A 19,174-nucleotide genomic window follows, 5' to 3' on the forward strand; every position below is an offset into this window, starting at 1 on the left:
GAAAGCACAAACTACAAATGGGTCTTTCAATTCTTCATTTTGGTAGTTTTAGTCCCTCGAGTTCGTTTTGAGCGTTTTCAGGGCATTTTAAGAACCGAAAAGGGTGTTTTTTTTAGATCCAACAACTATAAAACAAATATATAACATAAAATTCATCGTTTTGATAATAACGAAAGGTTCGGGATACAAAATGGGTCGGGTTTACATTAAGAATACAAGTATAAAATAACCCGAAATTGACAAATATCACAGTATCCCCTACTTTAGGAAATTTCTTTCTGAAATTAAGATGATGTAAACAAATGTGGATATTTCTCCTTCATCGAGTCTTCTCGTTCCCATGTAAACTCCGCGCCACACCGTGATTCGCATCGAACTTTAACTAACTTGATGCGACTTCCCTTGGTTTTCTTTTCGTTGCGGTCCATGATTTCAACGGGTCGTTCAACCATGATCATTGATTCATTGACATGTACTTCGTCGAGAGGTATATGGAGATTACCTTCGGTTAAGCACTTCTTGAGATTTGAAACATGAAAGGTCGGATGAACACCGGTGAGTTCTTCCGGTAGTTCGAGTCGGTAGGCTACTTTTCCGACTCACTCAAGAATCTTGAATGGGCCTACGAAACGGGGATATAGTTTTCCTTTCTTTCCAAAACGAACAACTCCTTTCTAAGGGGATACCTTGAGAAGGACGAGATCGTCGACATTGAATTCGATCTGTTTTCGCCGTTTATCGGCGTAGCTCTTTTGTAGACTTCTAGCGGCAAGTAGGTTCTTGCGGATTTGGTTGATACGGTCGGTGGCTTCTTGGACCATTTCGGGCCGGTAATTTGAGCTTCACCGATTTCTGTGACAATCGTTAATTTCAGGTTACCGTCAATTCAAACTTAAAGATCACTGAATCTATAACGCACATCTCATTACATTTAAACTAGGGTTTAAATGACGCTTAACACTTACTACATGTGTAGTCTTTCGGGAATTGCACCGAAACGCAAACGAGTTGACGCAAACGATTAGTGAATAAACGAAAAACGTCAAAACAATAATTATGTGATAATTATGTGTTAACTTATGTGTTATGTGATAACATGTTATATAACGTTAACTCAATGTGCTAGAATTAGTTAATTAAGCTAGTAAAGTAACATTTGAAAGTTAAGGGACCAAAGTGTATTATATTATTATTATTAATATAAACTTAAAACCCTAACTCTCCTCTTCCTTTCTCTCCCAAACTGACGGCAGCCTCTAGACCCCCCCCCCCCTTGCGATCGGCCTCATACACACACATACAATCAAGATTGTTCAAGTTTGATTGAAGATTAAGGTGCTAGGAAGGTATAAACAACTATCCCATGCATCCTCTATGTTTAATTTCGGTTTTAATGGGTTAATTATAAACCCTAGGTCTGATTTTCATATGTGATGGTGTTCATGTGTCTTGTTTTGATTGAAAGATGTATTGATTGTTGAATTGATAGCTAGTATTGGTGCTATTGCATGTTAATTGTTGTCTTTGATTTTGAGATCGAATAAAACCCTAACCATGTATGTATGGTGTAATTGATATGCATGGATAGTGGTTATGGTGTCTAGAGTGTTATATGAACGGATTATGGTCCATAGATAGTTAATATGTTGAGTTTGGATGCAAACAGTTTCTGGACAGATTGTGTTGTTGATGTTCAATTGACTGTAACGGGGTGTAAATGTGAAAATTGGTTGAGATAATTGATACTACAGTAAACTAGGTTGAGTCTAGTTTCTAAATAATATAAATTTGCAATTTTTGGACGTGTAAAAGTTAACCTTTATGATTTTACAAAAACGTTGTGCAAAGCTGAGTTGTTAGACCTGCTGTTAGGTTGTTTTGTAAATATTATATCTCATGAACTACGAGACCAATTGGGTTGGTTCCACTTCTGGAAATTGACTTGTTGAGTTAGGAACCTAACCCAAGTGGTCTTGCATTTGTTGAATTTTTAGTTTAACGGGAATTTCAAATAACATTCTGTTGCGCATGAATTTGACTGTTATGAGTTTGCTGTAATGTTTTGATCATTGTGAGAAACATATGTGGAATAAAAATAAAATAAAATATGTTCTGGAAACCTAATACATGTATGCTTTTGTGATGATTTTTGATGAATTAATTGAGATGCTATGATCGGTGGTATAGTATAATCATTCAAGTAGAATTTCTGTCTCGGTGAAACTAGCTGCTGAATTTTGTGAAAATGCATGAAACATGATAATTGCTAGTTAATTGTTATGTTTTGACCAAATTGCCCCTGCGGGGAATACTTGCTAAATAATTGTGGTGTTTTGACCAAATTGCCCCTGTGGGGAATAGTTGCTAGTGATGTACATTATTAATACATGACACGTAAATAATTGTTCACACATGTATCGTATCACAAATGTACTTGTTAAGTCACACACGATTCACAAACGAAACACGAAACGTGATATTTGCAAAGGTATTATGTGCCGAGTCTAGAGACTCGATAATAGTTCCGACACTTAGAATCTCCTTGTTGTTTTAGAACGCTAGAGAGAGTTTTTCTGTGACGCGCATCTTGGTGAATTATTTTGGGAATACTTCGCAAACAGTGAGTTCACTTACCCCTTTTAAACTGTTTTCAAACGCTTTTCACTTGGGGGAGATAACATACTCCGAAAACGCATTTAAGATTTTGTTAATATAAATTATATATCACTTGTAAATACTAAGTGGCAAACGCAATACTAAAGTCCTTCATTCACATCGAACCGTTTAATATTGGATAATAGCGAGTCATTGTTGAGTAGTACTACTGGGTTTGACAAACCCCACCCAACGCTAAAATCGACTGGAGGTCGAGTGGGTGTAATCTTGGCTAAACACATACCATGGTCGGGATAGACCTAGTGGCAAGGCAAATGATAAACAGTCAGCTTCGGTGTCGAACACTTAGTAATACTTGTTTTATAGGCTAGCTACCTATAGATATATAATTGACATAACACTATCTGGTAACGCAAAACGCTTAACGCAAAACGCTGAACGCAAATGCTAAACGCTTTATTTTATATAAACTTGTGAACTCACCAACCCCGTGTTGACATTTTTAGTATGTTATTCTCAGGTAGCCGAGGCGGGCGCGCGGTTTAGGATCATGCATTGCTTGAAACTCTTTTAATTATGCAAACTTATTTTAAACTGTTATCATTGGGTTTTAAGTCGTCCTGCGTGACGCAACATTGGTTTCTATGGTTTTACGCTTCCGCATTTAATTACTCGTAAACGTTTTTATGGTTTGATTATAACTAATGAATCCGATCCTGTTAGTTCACACCCTCTGACGGTAAACCCCGTTAGTGGATTTTGAGGGTGTGACAATTTCGTTCCAACTAATCGGGGAACGAAATTTGCGACCGTAGAGAGCTTCGAAAGGAGGCATACCAATGATAGAATGGAAACTGTTATTGTAAGAGAATTCAATGTAAGGAATGTGAGAATCCCAATTCCCACCGAAATCGAGTACACACGCTCGAAGCATGTCCTCAAGTGTTTGAATTGTACGTTCGGATTGTCCATCCGTTTGAGGATGATAAGCGGTGCTAAGATCAAGACGAGTTCCCAAGGTTTCTTGAAATGATCGCCAAAAATGAGACGTGAATCGAGCATCACGATCGGAGATGATGGTCAAAGGTAAACCGTGGCGACACACGATTTCGCGAACGTAGATTTGGGCGAGTTGCTCAACGGAGTATTTTTCTCGAATTGGAATAAAGTGAGTGGACTTGGTTAATCGGTCAATAATCACCCAAATGCTATCGTTGCCTTTTTGAGTTGTGGGTAGTTTCATTATAAAGTCCATAGCAATGTCTTCCCATTTCCATATGGGAATCGGTGGTTGCTCGAGTAACCCAAAGGGTTTTTGATGTTCGGCTTTGACTTTAGAGCAAGTAAGACATTTCAAAACGTACGTTGCTACGTCTTTCTTCATACCCGGCCACCAAAAGGTAGAACGAAGATCGAAATACATTTTATCCGCACCGGGATGAACAGAATATCGTGACTTGTGAGCTTCGTCGAGTATGCAAGTACAAAGGTCATATCGATCGGGAACCCATAAAAAATTGAGATAATACAATAAGCCATCGGGTTTTGTTTCGAGTTGAAGCTCGGCTCCACATGACATTTCGTCGTACATGTTGCCTTCGTCAACGGAGGTACGTTGGGCTTGATAGATTTTGGCTTGGAGATCAGTTTGAATGGTGAAGCTAAGAAGCAAGACGGATTTGACGTTAACCTTTCGACTAAGGGCATCAGCCACGACATTCGCTTTACCGGGATGGTAGCGAATCTCGCAATCGTAGTCACTAAGTAATTCAGCCCATCGTCGTTGTCTCATTTTGATAGTTTTAGTCCCTGGAGTTCGTTTTGAGCGTTTTCGGGGCATTTTAAGAATCGAAAAGGGTGTTTTTTTTAGATCCGACAACTATAAAACAAATGTATAACATAAAATTCATCATTTTGATAATATCGAAAGGTTCGGGATACAAAACGGGTCGGGTTTACATTAAGAATACAAGTATAAAATAACCCGAAATTGACAAATGTCACAGTTCGGCTGATCAGTTAATAACCTCAACGAAGTTACTAGCCTCAACGAATTTAACAGACAGTTTTTGGTTAGCCGGTTCGATTTACTCGGTTAATTTTTTTTGTTTTCAGTTCGGTAATTTCAGTTAATAACCAAAATTAACTATTGGCTAAAATTTTTATTTAGATTTTTACATGAAATGAATGTATAAATACATGAAATAGGAATATAAGTACATAGAATGGTATATAAACACATGAAATTGTAGTATAAAACATGAAATAGAGGTAACGTGGTTGGAAATTTGAATTTACATGAAACAGATTTTGTTAATGTGGTTGGTAATTTGAATTTACATGATTTTGATAACATTTATTTACTTAAGAGTTTCTTATACGTTATACAAAGTGGAGAAGATGATGACTATCAAAGGGTAAAGATAATGACGAGGAACATGTTTATGTTAATATGAATGGTGATCATTATTGTGTTTGTTAATGAGAAAAAATCATAGGTAGAACTAGTGAGGGTTTTGTGCAAGTGCCAAGTATATAAGAAAATGATGACTAATGTGATATTGATGTGTTGGGAGTAAACTTTTACGTTGTGTTCCCTAGTATACTTATGGAGAGAATGGAAATGAAAGTTAGGTTTTTCCTTTTCTTTTCTTTCTTTTCTCTCCTTTTTCCTTTCTTTCCAACTTTCTTTCCTTCCTATTCTTTCCAATTTGGAAAGAAACCAATCTCCACCAATTTACTCTTTATTTTCCTACCTTTTTCTTTCCTTTCTTTTCTTTCTTTAAATGAATATCTGGAACACACGTATTCTTCTTTTCTTTCCTTTCTCTCCTTCTTGGGAACACAACCATCTCATTCTTTCCATCCATTTCCTTTCCTTTCCTCCATTAAGTATAACTCACGAACATAGCGGGGAGTCTATGAATATGAAGATTTGTGGATTCTAAGGAAAGGAGTAAAAAGTTATAAAGTTGCATGATAGGTGCAAGAGGGAAATGATTAAGGAGCTATTTGTATCATTGTATGAGTACGAATTTTAACCGCTTCGAAAGAGTTCGGGACTTAGCTTCAATGTACTTATCAAATGATATGGATAGAAGGCTACTAAAATGTAGTGTCATGTTAAGAAGTAAGAACATATGTGTGTATAATATCTTCATGTACTCAAATAAATAGGATGGTTTAATCCTTAATGGCACACGAATTATTGAATATGTGAAATGTGTAATAATTAAATTAAAATGAAAATTCAGCGTCTATTTGATTTTGTTAACTGAGAATAATAAGTGTCAACGGTTCGCTCCGGCCATCAGATTTTTGTTGGTGTTTTTTCTAACATTCGTATATTTATATGTTAATTTTAAACATAAATTAAATACATATTACCCATATATATATATATATAGGAGAAGTATAGTTTGAAAACCCTCTTGAGTTGAGAAAAACCCGTGAAACCCTATGTAACATCGTTTTTTTTTTTTGTAACATGTAATATATGTTGTAACATTTAATACAAAACATTAAAAACATAAAAAAATGTTTTGCTATTTTTTTAACATTTTTTTAGTAATTCATATATATGTTTTCAGGAGAGAGAAGTGTAAGAAAACTTTAACATTTTTTATTAACTTTAATTGTGAACCACATGATTTAATCTTTAATTAAAAACATGTGGTTGAGAATGAGTTTCTAGAGTTTTCATAACTCAAATGGGTTTTTATTCTAACCTAACCCTACATATATATATATATATATATATATATATATAGGGTGGGATCCAGTGAAAACTCCTCTTATAGAGAAACCTAAAAAACTCCTAATATGACATTTGTCAATTTCGGGTTATTTTATACTTGTATTCTTAATGTAAACCCGACCCGTTTTGTATCCCGAACCTTTCGATATTATCAAAATGATGAATTGTATGTTAAATATTTGTTTTATAGTTGTTGGATAAAAAAAAACACCCTTTTCGGTTCTTAAAATTCCCCGAAAACGCTCAAAACGAACTCCAGGGATTAAAACTACCAAAATGGAGACTTGAAGGACCCATTTGTAGTTTGTGCTTTCTTGGGTCTATAACCAACCCATTTTCATGAAACACCCTTTATGAAAGACCCATTCAACTTACCCTATATATACACACCCATCTTCTTCATTTGTGCTTGCTCATTTCTTCATTTCTCTCTCAAATTCTTAAATTCTAAGGTTGTTCTTCATAAGCTAATCTTTCATTTTAACTAACTTCTCAATACTTAAAGCTTGATGTTACAACATATATATAATATACACTCCTTGTTTACCTTCGGTCTTTCATTTCTCCGGTTCGGCCGGTTGAAATGTTGGACTAGTAAGGCAAGGTTACATGGAGGACTTTGTAGTCCTTGTTTATATATTTAACAAATCTAACCATATAAATTGTTATACTTGCTTAAATTCTACATATTTTAGTTTATTTTTCATATTTGTCAAGTTCCATGGTATTGGGTATGTGGTGACTAGCCTCGGTTTCATCCCGAGTTGAGAACCGAACCAAAAACCGAACTTTTGTTTAAAAGCATTATTGTTAACTTTTTGAATGTAAAACTTGAGTATTATTATTTATAAGTTATTTTACAAGTTCCATGGTAATTGGGTATGTGGTAACCATCCTCGGTCTTATTCCGAGTCAAGGACCGAACCAAAAACCGAACTTTTGTTTAAAAGTTTTATTGTTAACTTTTTGAATGTAAAACTTGAGTATTATTATTTATAAGTTATTTTACAAGTTCCATGGTAATTGGGTATGTGGTAACCATCCTCGGTCTTATTTCGAGTCAAGGACCGAACCAAAAAACCGAACTAAACCGAGTTCACTCGCTTAAGACACACAAGTGTGTTTTTAGCCACCAAAACTCATATTTTTCTTCAAGATTATATTTTAAATCAATCTTAGTTAATTTCTAAACATACTTGGCATGTCGGTAACCAACTTGATCTTATAACAAGTTCGAACCGATAAGGTCGTATACTCGCTTAACGAACGTTAAGGTTCTTCACAATAGAACTACATACTTGGTTAAGTCTATTTTGATTTTATTGAGTTATCTCATAACATTTATTATTTTGGGAAGTTAACTGTGAGCTTGGTCAATTATCAAGTCTCGAACCGACAAACTCGAACACTCGTTTAAACCTCGTTTTGGTATTCTTATAACCAAAGGTTTTGCAATATCGCATTTTAACCCACATTATTACTTAACATAGGTTGAGTAAAAAAAAAGAAAAAAACTAATGAATAGAATACCGAGACCCGGTTTCGAGTAAACTTATTTTACAAAACTCGTTTCTTTAATTTCTCAAATATTTACATTTTAAATCCTAAACTTTATTTATTTACTTTATTTGTCATGTATTTTATTTTAAACCCTTCAAAGACTACCTACTAACACAAGACCCGTTTAATACATGTCTTGCTCGTTAAACCAATCTCTCCGATTATTCACGACACTATCTTTCAAGTTACTTGTTAATGTGAGTACTTTTTCATCTCCCGTTTTCCATCTTTCGTTTTGGGGGTGGCATTGCATACTTATTCAAATTCAAATGATTTATACTTGAGTCTTAAACCACAACACGTATTGTATATGTTTACTTAAATAAATGCTCGATTTGGTGTTATATGCTTTACATGATTATGTGCAAATTCTTGAATGCTAAGGCGGGTAGCCTCTTGAATGCTAAGGCGGGTAGCCTCATCAAAGTATGATCATACGTTAATTCCGAGTATATATGGTATCCCCATATAGAAAGGTGTCGTCAATGTATTCTTATTGACGATTTCATTATTGTCGTCAATGTATTCTTATTGACGGTTCGTCAATGTATTCTTATTGACGGTTTTATTTTCTAAATTGTTGCTATTATTTATTGTTTTCATATACTAGTTGTGGATTTCATACTATATACTTATTGTCCAAAACTATGAAAATTGCTCACCAACCTTCGTATTGACAAACTCTATTTTATGCAATGTTACAGGTTTGATGTTAGCTTGATTGGATTACTTGAAGAAACTTATTATCTTGGCTTTATGATATTAGAAAATAAAAGAACAAGTTATTTGTTTATCTATCTATTTGGCATTTTGTATGAACAATTGTTGTGTTATTTATGATGATATGGATTTAAATGAGTTGTTTAAATATTCTAACTTTATAGTGTCATTGTGCAATGAACAATCATGTCGCGCCTCGACGTTTCCGCCTTCATTGGTCGGGTGTGACACCTAAAAATACCTAAAAACTATTTTTAACTTTTTTTAATTTTTTTTTGAAGTTTTTGTTTTTTCCATTATTCTTATATGTGGTTATTGGTTCAAAAAAAAAACCCCACCTTGTAGGTAACCTCGTCTGTGTAGTGCACATGTGTAATGGTGTGCATTGCATGTATGCAAAAGTGTTTGTATTGCAAGTATACAACACTACTGCACATATTTGATACACACTGTTGTATATATGCAATATAAGACTAATATGCACATCGATTACACATTAGTACGTATGTGTAATACAACATTAACGCACATGTGCACTACATCGATTTTTATTTTATTATTAATTTTTTTTCATATAATACAACACTATTACACATATACAATACACAAATGTTGAATAAATATAACTAAACACTATTAAACTTAAAAATAGATAGTGATACACATGTGTAATGCAACAGTTTCGCGTAGTAATACGTATGTGCATTACAACGGGTTTTTTTATTTTTTTTTTATTTTTTTCGAGTGAAGGGGACCAAAATATAAGAATAATGGCAAAAACAGAAATTTGAAAATATTTTTTTTATATTTAATTAAAAATAATTCTTTAAGAGTTTTTAAGTTTTCTTCCTAAAAATGAGTTTTCTCTTGATCCTCTCCCTATATAGGATATATATATATATATATATATATATATATATATATATATTTCCTTTGTTTTACAGTTGCTAATTTTACTTTAATCTTTTTATTAAAATTATAAAATTCATTAAAAAATTAAAAACTGTTAATGAAACAAACATGAACATAAATAAACGAGCGTAGACGAACACAACTGAATGAACACAGCCTTTATTCGTATTCATTCATTTTGTCAATCGTATGAAATTCCTTCATCATATTTGTTCATAGATTAAACGAACAAACATAAACGAAATTGTCGCGAATAAAGGAATTTGCCAATTTGGTGTAAGCCGACGTTCCTTGGATAGTAGAGGTGCACAAATCAGTTTAAAACGGTTCGGTCTGGTCAGCAAAAGTCAAAAACGATTTATAATTGGTTTCGGTTCGGGTTGAGATCGGTTTCTTGACTAGGTTACAATCGGTTTCGGTTCGGGTTTTGGTCGGTTTCGATTTGTGTTTTAACCGGGTTTTCTCAATTTTGGCTGGTTTCGGTTCGGTTAACCCGTCTGGAACTGGTTTTGCTGGAGAAAATTACAAACCGGTTCGGTTTCAGGTCGGGTCGGTTAACCGGTATATATCCCCCCTTTATTGGTAGGGCTGTCAATTTATGACGCGAACCTGTTAACACGGCACGACACGGGTCTTAACATGTTTGGGTTTGAGCTTAACAGATTTCGTGTATTAAACAGATCGACCTGTTTATGACATGTTTACATTTGTGTTCTAACAGGTTAAGGACCTACTAACCTGTTAGTAACTTGTGTATACTTTTATTTAAAAAAATAAATATATAAAGTCTTAAACCTAAAGTAATACCTATAAATGACATTTCACTAATGCACATCATAAACCAATATTATCTTTTTTTTATGGATATTATGATTTGCTTCTATGGTTTTTTGTTTCAAGTGTGTTATATATTTGCCGTCTTTTGTTTCTAGTATGTTATGGATTTGTGGTTTTTGTTTCAAATATGTTATTGATTATCTATTAATTAAGACTTTTATGCTCGTTTTAAAATTCTTGATTTCGTTACGCATGTATTATTCATTGTGTCTTTTTACATGTCCCTTAACAGGTTAACATGTTACTAAATAGGTTCGTGTTTGTCACACCTCGACTTAGGACTTAGAAGTGTGACTATCAGTTGATACATGTTTTGTAAATATATCAGAATTGCACGTTTATTTTAGCGAAAGACTTTAAATTTATACAATGTAAATTTACTTAGGAATTAAACACCCGAGTATTTGTTTACACAATATTTTTATTATATTACAAGGATTTCATTATCAAAACTGAGTCATCTTATAACGTGAGCTTCTATCTTCGTGATGATTCAAATCCTTGCTATTGCTTACTAAACTTAGTTACCTATAATGTGGGGAAAAATAGGTCAGTTATATGTTGGTGAAACGTTTTGAATCTAAAACATTTAAAATTACTAGTATTCTGTACAAGCTCAACTGAAAAGTCTATTTTTGGTATTTGTACCAATGCCCTACACACACAATTCAAGAGTTCTCCGAGCTACGTAGTCCCTGTATGGAGAACTGACTTTAACTATTAGCCTGCGGCCATGTAGCCTTGCATGATTAGGCTAAACATATATGTTTTGATCCAGACACATGTGTAATTGGTTTAAGTTGCTTTCATTTTCTATCTTGTATTATAACGTTTTATAGATCATGTAATATCATGTAAACATTTTGGCTGACTCTTTAAGACAAACAACTCGTTAATCTTATAGAGTATAAATATGCTTTGATTGTTTGTAAAGTTTTAATGTATTCACCTGTACCGTGGGTGTTTGTTTGAAAACCTTCATGAATGATGTTAACCTATAAATAAATAGGTTTGTATAAATATCCGGATGGTGTTTCTTAATTAAATTATAGACCTTAAGTATGGTATAACCTTGATAAAGTTTTTAACTTTGTCTTTGAAATCATTTTAAACATACTTGTATTTATGTAACGTATGAAATAGCATGTTTTGGCCTCATATGTTCTAACACGTTTGTGAGTTTCTCCATGTAAGTAAACTGGTCCCGCGGTTGTTTGAGATTTGTACGAATTACTTTCTTTTGGCAAGAAACTCACTAATAGTGATACCCCCCTTCCAGTTACTACATGCCCTCCAAAATATACTTTGTTGACATTACTTCTTCAAGAAGTAACGTTATGAAAATCTTTATGAATGTTTAAAACTATTTTCAAGGTTAAAGGCCATAGCCTTGATTGTGTCTAAGCTACTTTTAATTTAACTTAAAATAACTTAAACATGGTTCCAACCTTAGTGGACACTCGGGAATGATAATAATAAGAAAAAGAGTAGCAGCTTGTTGGCAGGGTCTTTGTATTGGAATAATGGCATGCTTAGATAATCAACAGGGCGTCGGGACTTCGATACTTGCACGAACTTCGAGAAAACAGAGCGTCGGCTCGTTGTAACGATCAGGCACGCCTCCTTAGGCTATGCGTGTGTTTCAGAGAAGTGATTTTGGGATGAGAATGGCTAAAGCCCGTAACCCCCCGATAGCCAAAATTTGGCTTCCATTGCGTATCGCGATGGAGCCAGATCATGGCCGTCGCGATACGCAACGCCACAATTTTTTTCGGCCTGCCACGTGGTGACACATGGCCTGTCAAAACATGCCACGTGTTGACACGGGTACCCGGTTACTTAACGTGGTCATCGTGCATCGCGATGATCCAATGGGTTTGGTCATCACATAGCGTGACGCCGCCCAAGTATCGATTTTGTGAGGTGGGTCTATGATTGTCCCGTCGCGTAGCGCAAGGTGTCAGAATTTCAGAATTTTTATTTTATGTCCCTAAACTTTGAAATTTAGCAAATTTAACTTAATCTAAAATTAAGAATTTTCAAGATATCAAAGAGTTTGAAAAAAATGACACGGTTAGATATATTGTCGGCTAATAGCCCCAACTATTGGATAGTGTAGAGCAGCAAACGTGGCAAGATGAGGGTATTTATACGTTCATAAACAAACGCACACACATAAAGGGATAAGGCGCATTCACATTTTCATCCTCATTGAAGGCAATCATTCATCGTTCTCGCCGAGTAAGAACACCAAACCCTAACCTAGCGTTTAGTTCAATCAGTAACTGGACACTGAAATCATATTTACTTTGCAGAGTAATGGCGGCAACTGTTAGTTTCAATCTAGTCGGAGCATTCAAAGGACTCTCATTCGGTTCAAGCTCATCATCTTCTTTCTTCAAAGGCGAACTGGGATCTGTTCCGTTGGCTCGCAAGGTTTCATTTCAGTTACCGGTAAAAACTCCGTTAACGATACAGAATGCGCATAAAAAAGGAGCTGGAAGTACGAAGAACGGCCGTGATTCACGAGGTCAGAGGCTTGGTGTTAAGATTTACGGAGACCAGGTCGCGAAGCCTGGTGCGATTATTATCCGACAGCGAGGAACGAAGGTAATTGAGCTTTGTTTAGCTGAATTTAATTGTAGTTTTGTGAGATTAAGTCAGGTTTGAATTCAAGAATTGAGCCCTAATTTTAAAGTAAGTATGCAAATTGAAGTTAATATACAGGAATTTTGTTGGAATTGTTGAATTATATGTGAAATTGAATTGAATTGAATTGAATTAAACTGCAGTTGCAGTATGTACTGTAATTGGCTAAATTATGTAGCCATAATATTAGTAATAGCTGGTAAGAATAATTTGAGCAAAAACCAGGTTTCTTAGGTTAAAGACATAGACACTAAAAAGATAAAGCTTGTGTGGCTATAATAGCCTATCATAGATGTTTCAGTTGACGGTTTGGATTTAGTTGCATATTGCAGGTGTTTATGGTATTGAATCGACGGGAATACTCAAAATTCTCAAATTGCTCAAAAACAATATGTTTTTTATTCAAACAATCCGAACCAAATGATTCGGTTGGCAAGGGTCGGACTTTCTCAAAAACATAATCAACTCAAAACTGGAAACTAAACAACCTTCAACAACTTATACAAAGCATAGAAGAGACAAACATGGAAACAAGATAAGCATAAAAATAATAAAAATGAAAAAGTAAAGATAATGTACTAGAAATTTAAAGAAAGCCTTCCAACCACTAGGACAGGTCACCATTGTGTGTAGGTTCGAGTCTGGTTAGAATTTGATGCTCCTGCATCAGATCACATCATTATATAGTTGCTTTTGCATGCACAAATTTAGTTGAATTCTTACAGTATGCGTTCTTGGGATGAACATGTTTTGAACTTTTGATATCTTGTCAATATTTTCAGGTCCATCCGGGAAAGAATGTAGGGATTGGAAAAGATCACACAATTTTTTCACTAATTGATGGATTGGTCAAGTTTGAGAAGTTTGGTCCTGACAGGAAGAAGGTAGATCTAAGTTCTGAAACACTTGGTTAATTGTTATTAGGTTATAGCCACTTTGATTTGACACAATTTGTAAATATATACCAAACACCAGGTGAGCGTTTACCCACGTGAAGTGCAGCCTGAAAACCCGAACAGCTACAGGAATAGAAAGAGAGAGTCATTTAGGTTGCAACGCGAACGCCGAAAGGCAAGAAAAGAGCTTAGGGAAGGCGGGGTTGCTGAGCCTCTGTTGGTGTTGGCTTCAGCTACTGCTACTGAAGCAGCTGTTGAAAACCCGGATTGCTGATTCCTTTTCACGAATGTTTCATCAATGGGCTAATTAAGATTTTAGAAACATCACTACTTGTTTTTGTATGTTTATTATTATTTTTGTCTACATGTGCCTGTAAGTACTTAAGTTCTTCTACCTTGAAGCAAAGCTGGCATATTAACTTGTCATGTACACGATGAATGTTTGACCTGTTGTAGGCATATTCTGTTTTTATTATACAATCCTTATTCTTATGACTTGTTATGGTGGTCGAGTTTCGTTTCTTGGGAAGTTCTAAATCAATAGAAAGTGTTGAGCCACCAGCGAACGGGGTTGGGAAAGGTATTGGTAATCGCAGATTCGTTGTCTCATTACAGATTGTAAAACAGTGTCATATACCAATCGCATGTTTATAGTGATACACATTAACGACATAAGGATTACCCTCTTGGGATTAGAAATAAGAAAAACTAAATGTGTACGTTATTAATATTGCATAGTTTGTGTAATTTGTAAACATGCATATTCAAGTAATTTACTTCTGGTATTGCTAATATCATAAACTCATAGTCATCCCAGCGTTAAAAACTTAAAACTACTAAAATTTTACATGATTCCATGTCCGTACACCCATCCCAAATATTTCACAGGTTTACCTGATGAGTTTATGTTCGTTTGCCTTCCCTAAGTAATAGGGAATAATCTGCTCATGTATTAAAACAACCAAACAAAAGCAAGATGACAAAACACGAACAAGCTAAAAATGGTTTTGTTCTGTCCGTAAATACTAATCTTTCTTGAAAACCATAGCTGCTTTGTTTCCACCTTCAAAGGCTAGAAAATCAGCTATCCTCTATTCAATTTTGAATACTAAACATGATTAGAACTAGCATGAACAGAACCAAACCCAAATGGTATTTTAGTAGCTTTACTAGCCATAAAAACAAGCTTACAAAGAATTGGTATAAAATTAAAAAAACTTAAAAAAACAAAGAAGGATGCAGCAAGTAGAACAAAAGGCAAAGGATGTAAATCTAATTTAAGTTCAACATTTAAGTATCAAAGGACAAGTCTCATTCTATTAAACCAGAAAAACAAAGTTCCCTACAATACATCATACTTCTCTTTAACGATTTTGCACACGCCTCCATGGATTCCTTGCACTTGTATGACCTGATACACCCAAAACACACTAGTTAAATTCACAGCCGTCAACCAATCCAGCATAAGAGACAGTCGGTTCTAACATAGACGACTAAATATTTGAAATCATATGCTCCACCAAAGATCCTAAACACAAAACTCTTAATGTCACTTTGGAACACAACGTGGTAACATGTAATATAACTATAAGTCAACAATCAAATGCATCGAATGTAGGCAACAATTACTTCTAGTAAAAGCAACAATTACTTCAAACGGTGAACCATAGATCGCTAGGTCAAAGAACCTTTGAGACCACACTAACAAATGCCAACAGAAATTATACAAATCCAAATGACTGTACAATTACAGAGCTTGAACCAATTTGGAGGGCCAACACTTTGATGACAAATTTTGGTATATATGAAAATAAACTATAACATGCATATAAATTTTGCTGTCACGGAGTGTGTCGCGCTCTCCAAACAACCAAAAACCCTAATACATACACAACTCACAAGACACTTGCCTTAAATTATCAACATCTCAATTAGTTGATCCCCTTAAATTAAATTTGTAATTTGATTCTCTGTTTCCACAAATATATACATGCAACAATATACAGATCAATATAATAACACATCTATCATATTATGCCCCAATCAATCTACTTATCTAATTCCTGTTAAACAATAGCATGGTTCCTAAGTGCATTAACGCTACAATCAAAATCACCTTACAATCAGATATAAATATTAACAGCAATTAACACGAATTACTGATCAAATGCACACAAATAAGATGTAAAATTACACAATAGAATCCGAACTTACCTCTAAACAGATCCAACAATGATATTGTTGATCGGAATAAAAATCAGCTTAACAAAAAACCCTACAAATCCCATCACCACGAATCCAATAGCCGTACGAACCGCAACCTTCGAGAATTCTATAAACAACCAAATCAAACATATTAGATCGACTAATTCACATCAAAATCACGAACTAAATCGATCCGATTGAAGCTGAAACTGTGTAATTTGTACCTTTGCGATCAGGCTTGTGGCACCTCTTGACTAGACGGTAGCTGTCCTTTGAGAACTCTCTCAATGGCTCGAAAACTGAATCCAAAGCGTCCATTAGCACGAGATACTGGATCTGAATCGGATCTGTAAATAGAATTAGGGATTTGAATTGATGAAATTGTGAGACTAGATGAAGGGTTATACGCGTTTAAGAGTTGAATGTAGAAGCAATTTGATCCCTTGTTTATTTTGTTAGTTACAAAATAACCCTTAAGGTTTAAACATTATATGGTTGTGATCTTTAGACGTTGAGTTTTTGCATTTTTTTGTTTGGAGACCGTAATAGATAATATTGTTTATAGTATAGATTGGTATAATTGATTTGTTAATATCTCCATCCATAATACTAGGAGATGTTTATGGTATAGATTAGTATGATTGATTTGATGATATCTCCATCTATGATAGGAGATTTGTTTTGTATCTATATATTCAATGGAATGAGAATAAGGAGGCAAGCATTCATTTACCAAATAACTTACATGGTATCAACCTATTCCCGATCCTCCTAACCCTACCCCTTCCGCCGCCTCCCCTACATCATCTCCACCCTTCTCCTCTCTCGTTCCTCGGCGCTGTCCCATGGCCGATCAGAAACTGCACCCGGCTGCCACAGTTTCCAACATCCGAACATCTGTCCCCATTACCCTGGACAACGATGCTTCCGACTACAACATCTGGTCGGAGCTATTTCGGAACCATTGCACGGCTTTCCTGGTGGCCGACCACCTGGCACCACGCCCGCAACCCACCAACCCAACCTCCTCAACTTCAACAGACACGCAAGCACCACCCCCTCCCCCTGCAGCCGACTCATGGGAACGCCTCGACGCCATTGTCCTACAATGGATTTATGGCACAATTTCTCCCGGTCTCTTGAAAACCATCATCAAAAAGCGCACCTCTGCGTTTGAAGCCTGGACGGCCATCGAGAATATTTTTCAAGACAACAAAGCCACTCGGGCTCTCTTCCTCAAACAAAGGTTCGCAACCACTCGTCTTGAAAACTTTTCTTCTATGCAGGAATATTGCCAAGCCATCAAGGTCATCGCCGATCAGTTAACCAACGTGGATGCCCCTGTCGATGAACAGGACTTAGTGCTCCAAACCCTCTCCGGTCTCACGGAACAATATGAAACCATTAGCACCATCCTGCAAAATACCAAACCCCTACCCTCCTTCTTTGAAATCAGGTCTCAATTATGCATGCATGAAACAACCAAAGCTAACCAAGCCATGCACCATGCCTCCCAAGCCGCCACAGCCCTCCACACTCACACTCAAACTCGCTCTCCCTCACCATCTCCTGACAACCCTTCAGCCCGAACCAGCCCGGACTTCTCCCGTGGTCGTGGCAGATCTCGGGGACGAGGCCGCGGCCGGTCCTCGCACTCTCAAGCCAACCGCTCCCGTAGCGCGCAACCTCACCAAAACCAACACCAACACCCTTACATCATCTTCCCCAACAACTGGGCCACTAACCAATGGTCCTCTTTCCTTCACCACCCCGGAAACCCGACCACCAATAGCCAACCACCCTGCCCCTACCCTTCCACACCACGCCCACACAACTCCCCGGGTATTCTAGGACCGGCCCCTGCTCAGGCTCACTTGGCCTCCTACCGACCATCCCCCACGGACATCGCGCAGGCTCTATATACACTGTCTTTGAATCAACAAGGTGATCCGATTGGTTTCATGGACACCGGCGCTACCGGGCATATGCAACAGTCAGGTAATCTTTCCCCGTCTATTTTTAATCCTTGCACTAATAAATCTATTATAGTTGGTAATGGCATGAGCATTCCGGTACTTGGACAAGGCAATCAAACCTTACCCCCACCTTACCCACCTTTCAAACTCAATAATGTCCTCTATTCACCCAACCTGATTAAAAATCTCATATCCGTTAGTCGCTTTACAACGGACAATTTCGTTTCTATTGAATTTGACCCGTTTGGTTTTGTTGTGAAGGATCTGAAGACGCAAGCACCTATCCTACGATGCAATAGCTCGGGCAACCTATATCCCCTCACCGCCAACTTTACCAAGTTTTTGCACTCCCCCACAGCTCTCACGGCTACAACCCAAGACCGTTGGCATCAACGCCTTGGACACCCGGGCGACAACTTATTGCACTCGTTGAAGTCGTCTTCATTTATTAATTTTAGCAAAACAAACAATGCACTTTGTCAATCTTGTGTTTTTGGCAAAAGTGTCAAACTTCCTTTTTATGATTCTCTTAATAAATCTTGTTTGCCATTTGACATTATCCATAGTGATTTGTGGACTTCACCGGTTATGAGTACCGGTGGACATCGATATTATATATTATTTTTAGACGATCACACCGATTTTCTATGGACCTACCCCCTCCCCCATAAATCCGATGTGTATGCTACCTTCACAAATTTTCACAACATGATTACCACTCAATTTGAACGTAAGCTAAAACAATTTCAATGTGACAATGGCACTGAATATACTAACAACAATTTCATGACCTTTTGTCGCATAAATGGCTTACAATTTCGTTTCTCTTGCCCACATACGTCATCTCAAAATGGTAAAGCGGAACGCAAAATCCGCACCATTAATAATATGATCCGTACCCTTTTGGCCCAAGCATCTCTTCCCCCATCCTTTTGGCATCACGCCCTTGAAACCGCAACCTATCTTATTAACATCCTTCCCAAGAAAACTCACAAATTCCTCTCTCCCACCACCCTCCTCTATAATGTCTCACCCACATACGACCA

The 19,174-nt window shown here is 36.3% G+C and overlaps 2 protein-coding genes across 2 annotated transcripts; one reads left to right on the top strand and one right to left on the bottom strand.

The window, feature by feature from the left end:
• The first annotated feature begins 12,580 nt into the window (after positions 1 to 12,580).
• On the top strand, positions 12,581 to 14,322 carry LOC143583449 (large ribosomal subunit protein bL27c-like). Its single transcript, XM_077065750.1, has 4 exons — positions 12,581 to 12,643; positions 12,718 to 13,012; positions 13,834 to 13,935; positions 14,027 to 14,322. Exons 2-4 carry the CDS (start codon positions 12,722 to 12,724, stop codon positions 14,219 to 14,221), a joined length of 588 nt encoding a protein of 195 aa, XP_076921865.1. The 5' UTR covers positions 12,581 to 12,643; positions 12,718 to 12,721; the 3' UTR covers positions 14,222 to 14,322.
• A 916-nt stretch (positions 14,323 to 15,238) lies between these two features.
• LOC143583440 (protein transport protein Sec61 subunit gamma-like) lies at positions 15,239 to 16,547 on the bottom strand. The gene is made up of 3 exons (XM_077065743.1): positions 16,377 to 16,547; positions 16,162 to 16,279; positions 15,239 to 15,358 (listed from the first exon to the last, which is right to left on the bottom strand). Exons 1-2 carry the CDS (start codon positions 16,468 to 16,470, stop codon positions 16,164 to 16,166), a joined length of 210 nt encoding a protein of 69 aa, XP_076921858.1. The 5' UTR covers positions 16,471 to 16,547; the 3' UTR covers positions 15,239 to 15,358; positions 16,162 to 16,163.
• Positions 16,548 to 19,174: the final 2,627 nt, after the last annotated feature.

This window comes from Bidens hawaiensis, unplaced genomic scaffold (assembly GCF_021521415.1).
Source record: "Bidens hawaiensis isolate Kalapana, Puna unplaced genomic scaffold, B.hawaiensis_p1.1 tig00032397_1, whole genome shotgun sequence".
Taxonomy (NCBI): domain Eukaryota; kingdom Viridiplantae; phylum Streptophyta; class Magnoliopsida; order Asterales; family Asteraceae; genus Bidens; species Bidens hawaiensis.

Bases quoted from the DNA above. Each gene is read 5' to 3' on its own strand.
- LOC143583449 (XM_077065750.1), top strand. From the start codon at position 12,722: ATGGCGGCAACTGTTAGTTTCAATCTAGTCGGAGCATTCAAAGGACTC. The intron at 13,013-13,833 runs GTAATTGAGCTT...CAATATTTTCAG, and splicing joins TCCGACAGCGAGGAACGAAG to GTCCATCCGGGAAAGAATGT. The intron at 13,936-14,026 runs GTAGATCTAAGT...ACCAAACACCAG, and splicing joins TTGGTCCTGACAGGAAGAAG to GTGAGCGTTTACCCACGTGA.
- LOC143583440 (XM_077065743.1), bottom strand. From the start codon at position 16,470: ATGGACGCTTTGGATTCAGTTTTCGAGCCATTGAGAGAGTTCTCAAAG. The intron at 16,280-16,376 runs GTACAAATTACA...GGTTGTTTATAG, and splicing joins CCACAAGCCTGATCGCAAAG to AATTCTCGAAGGTTGCGGTT.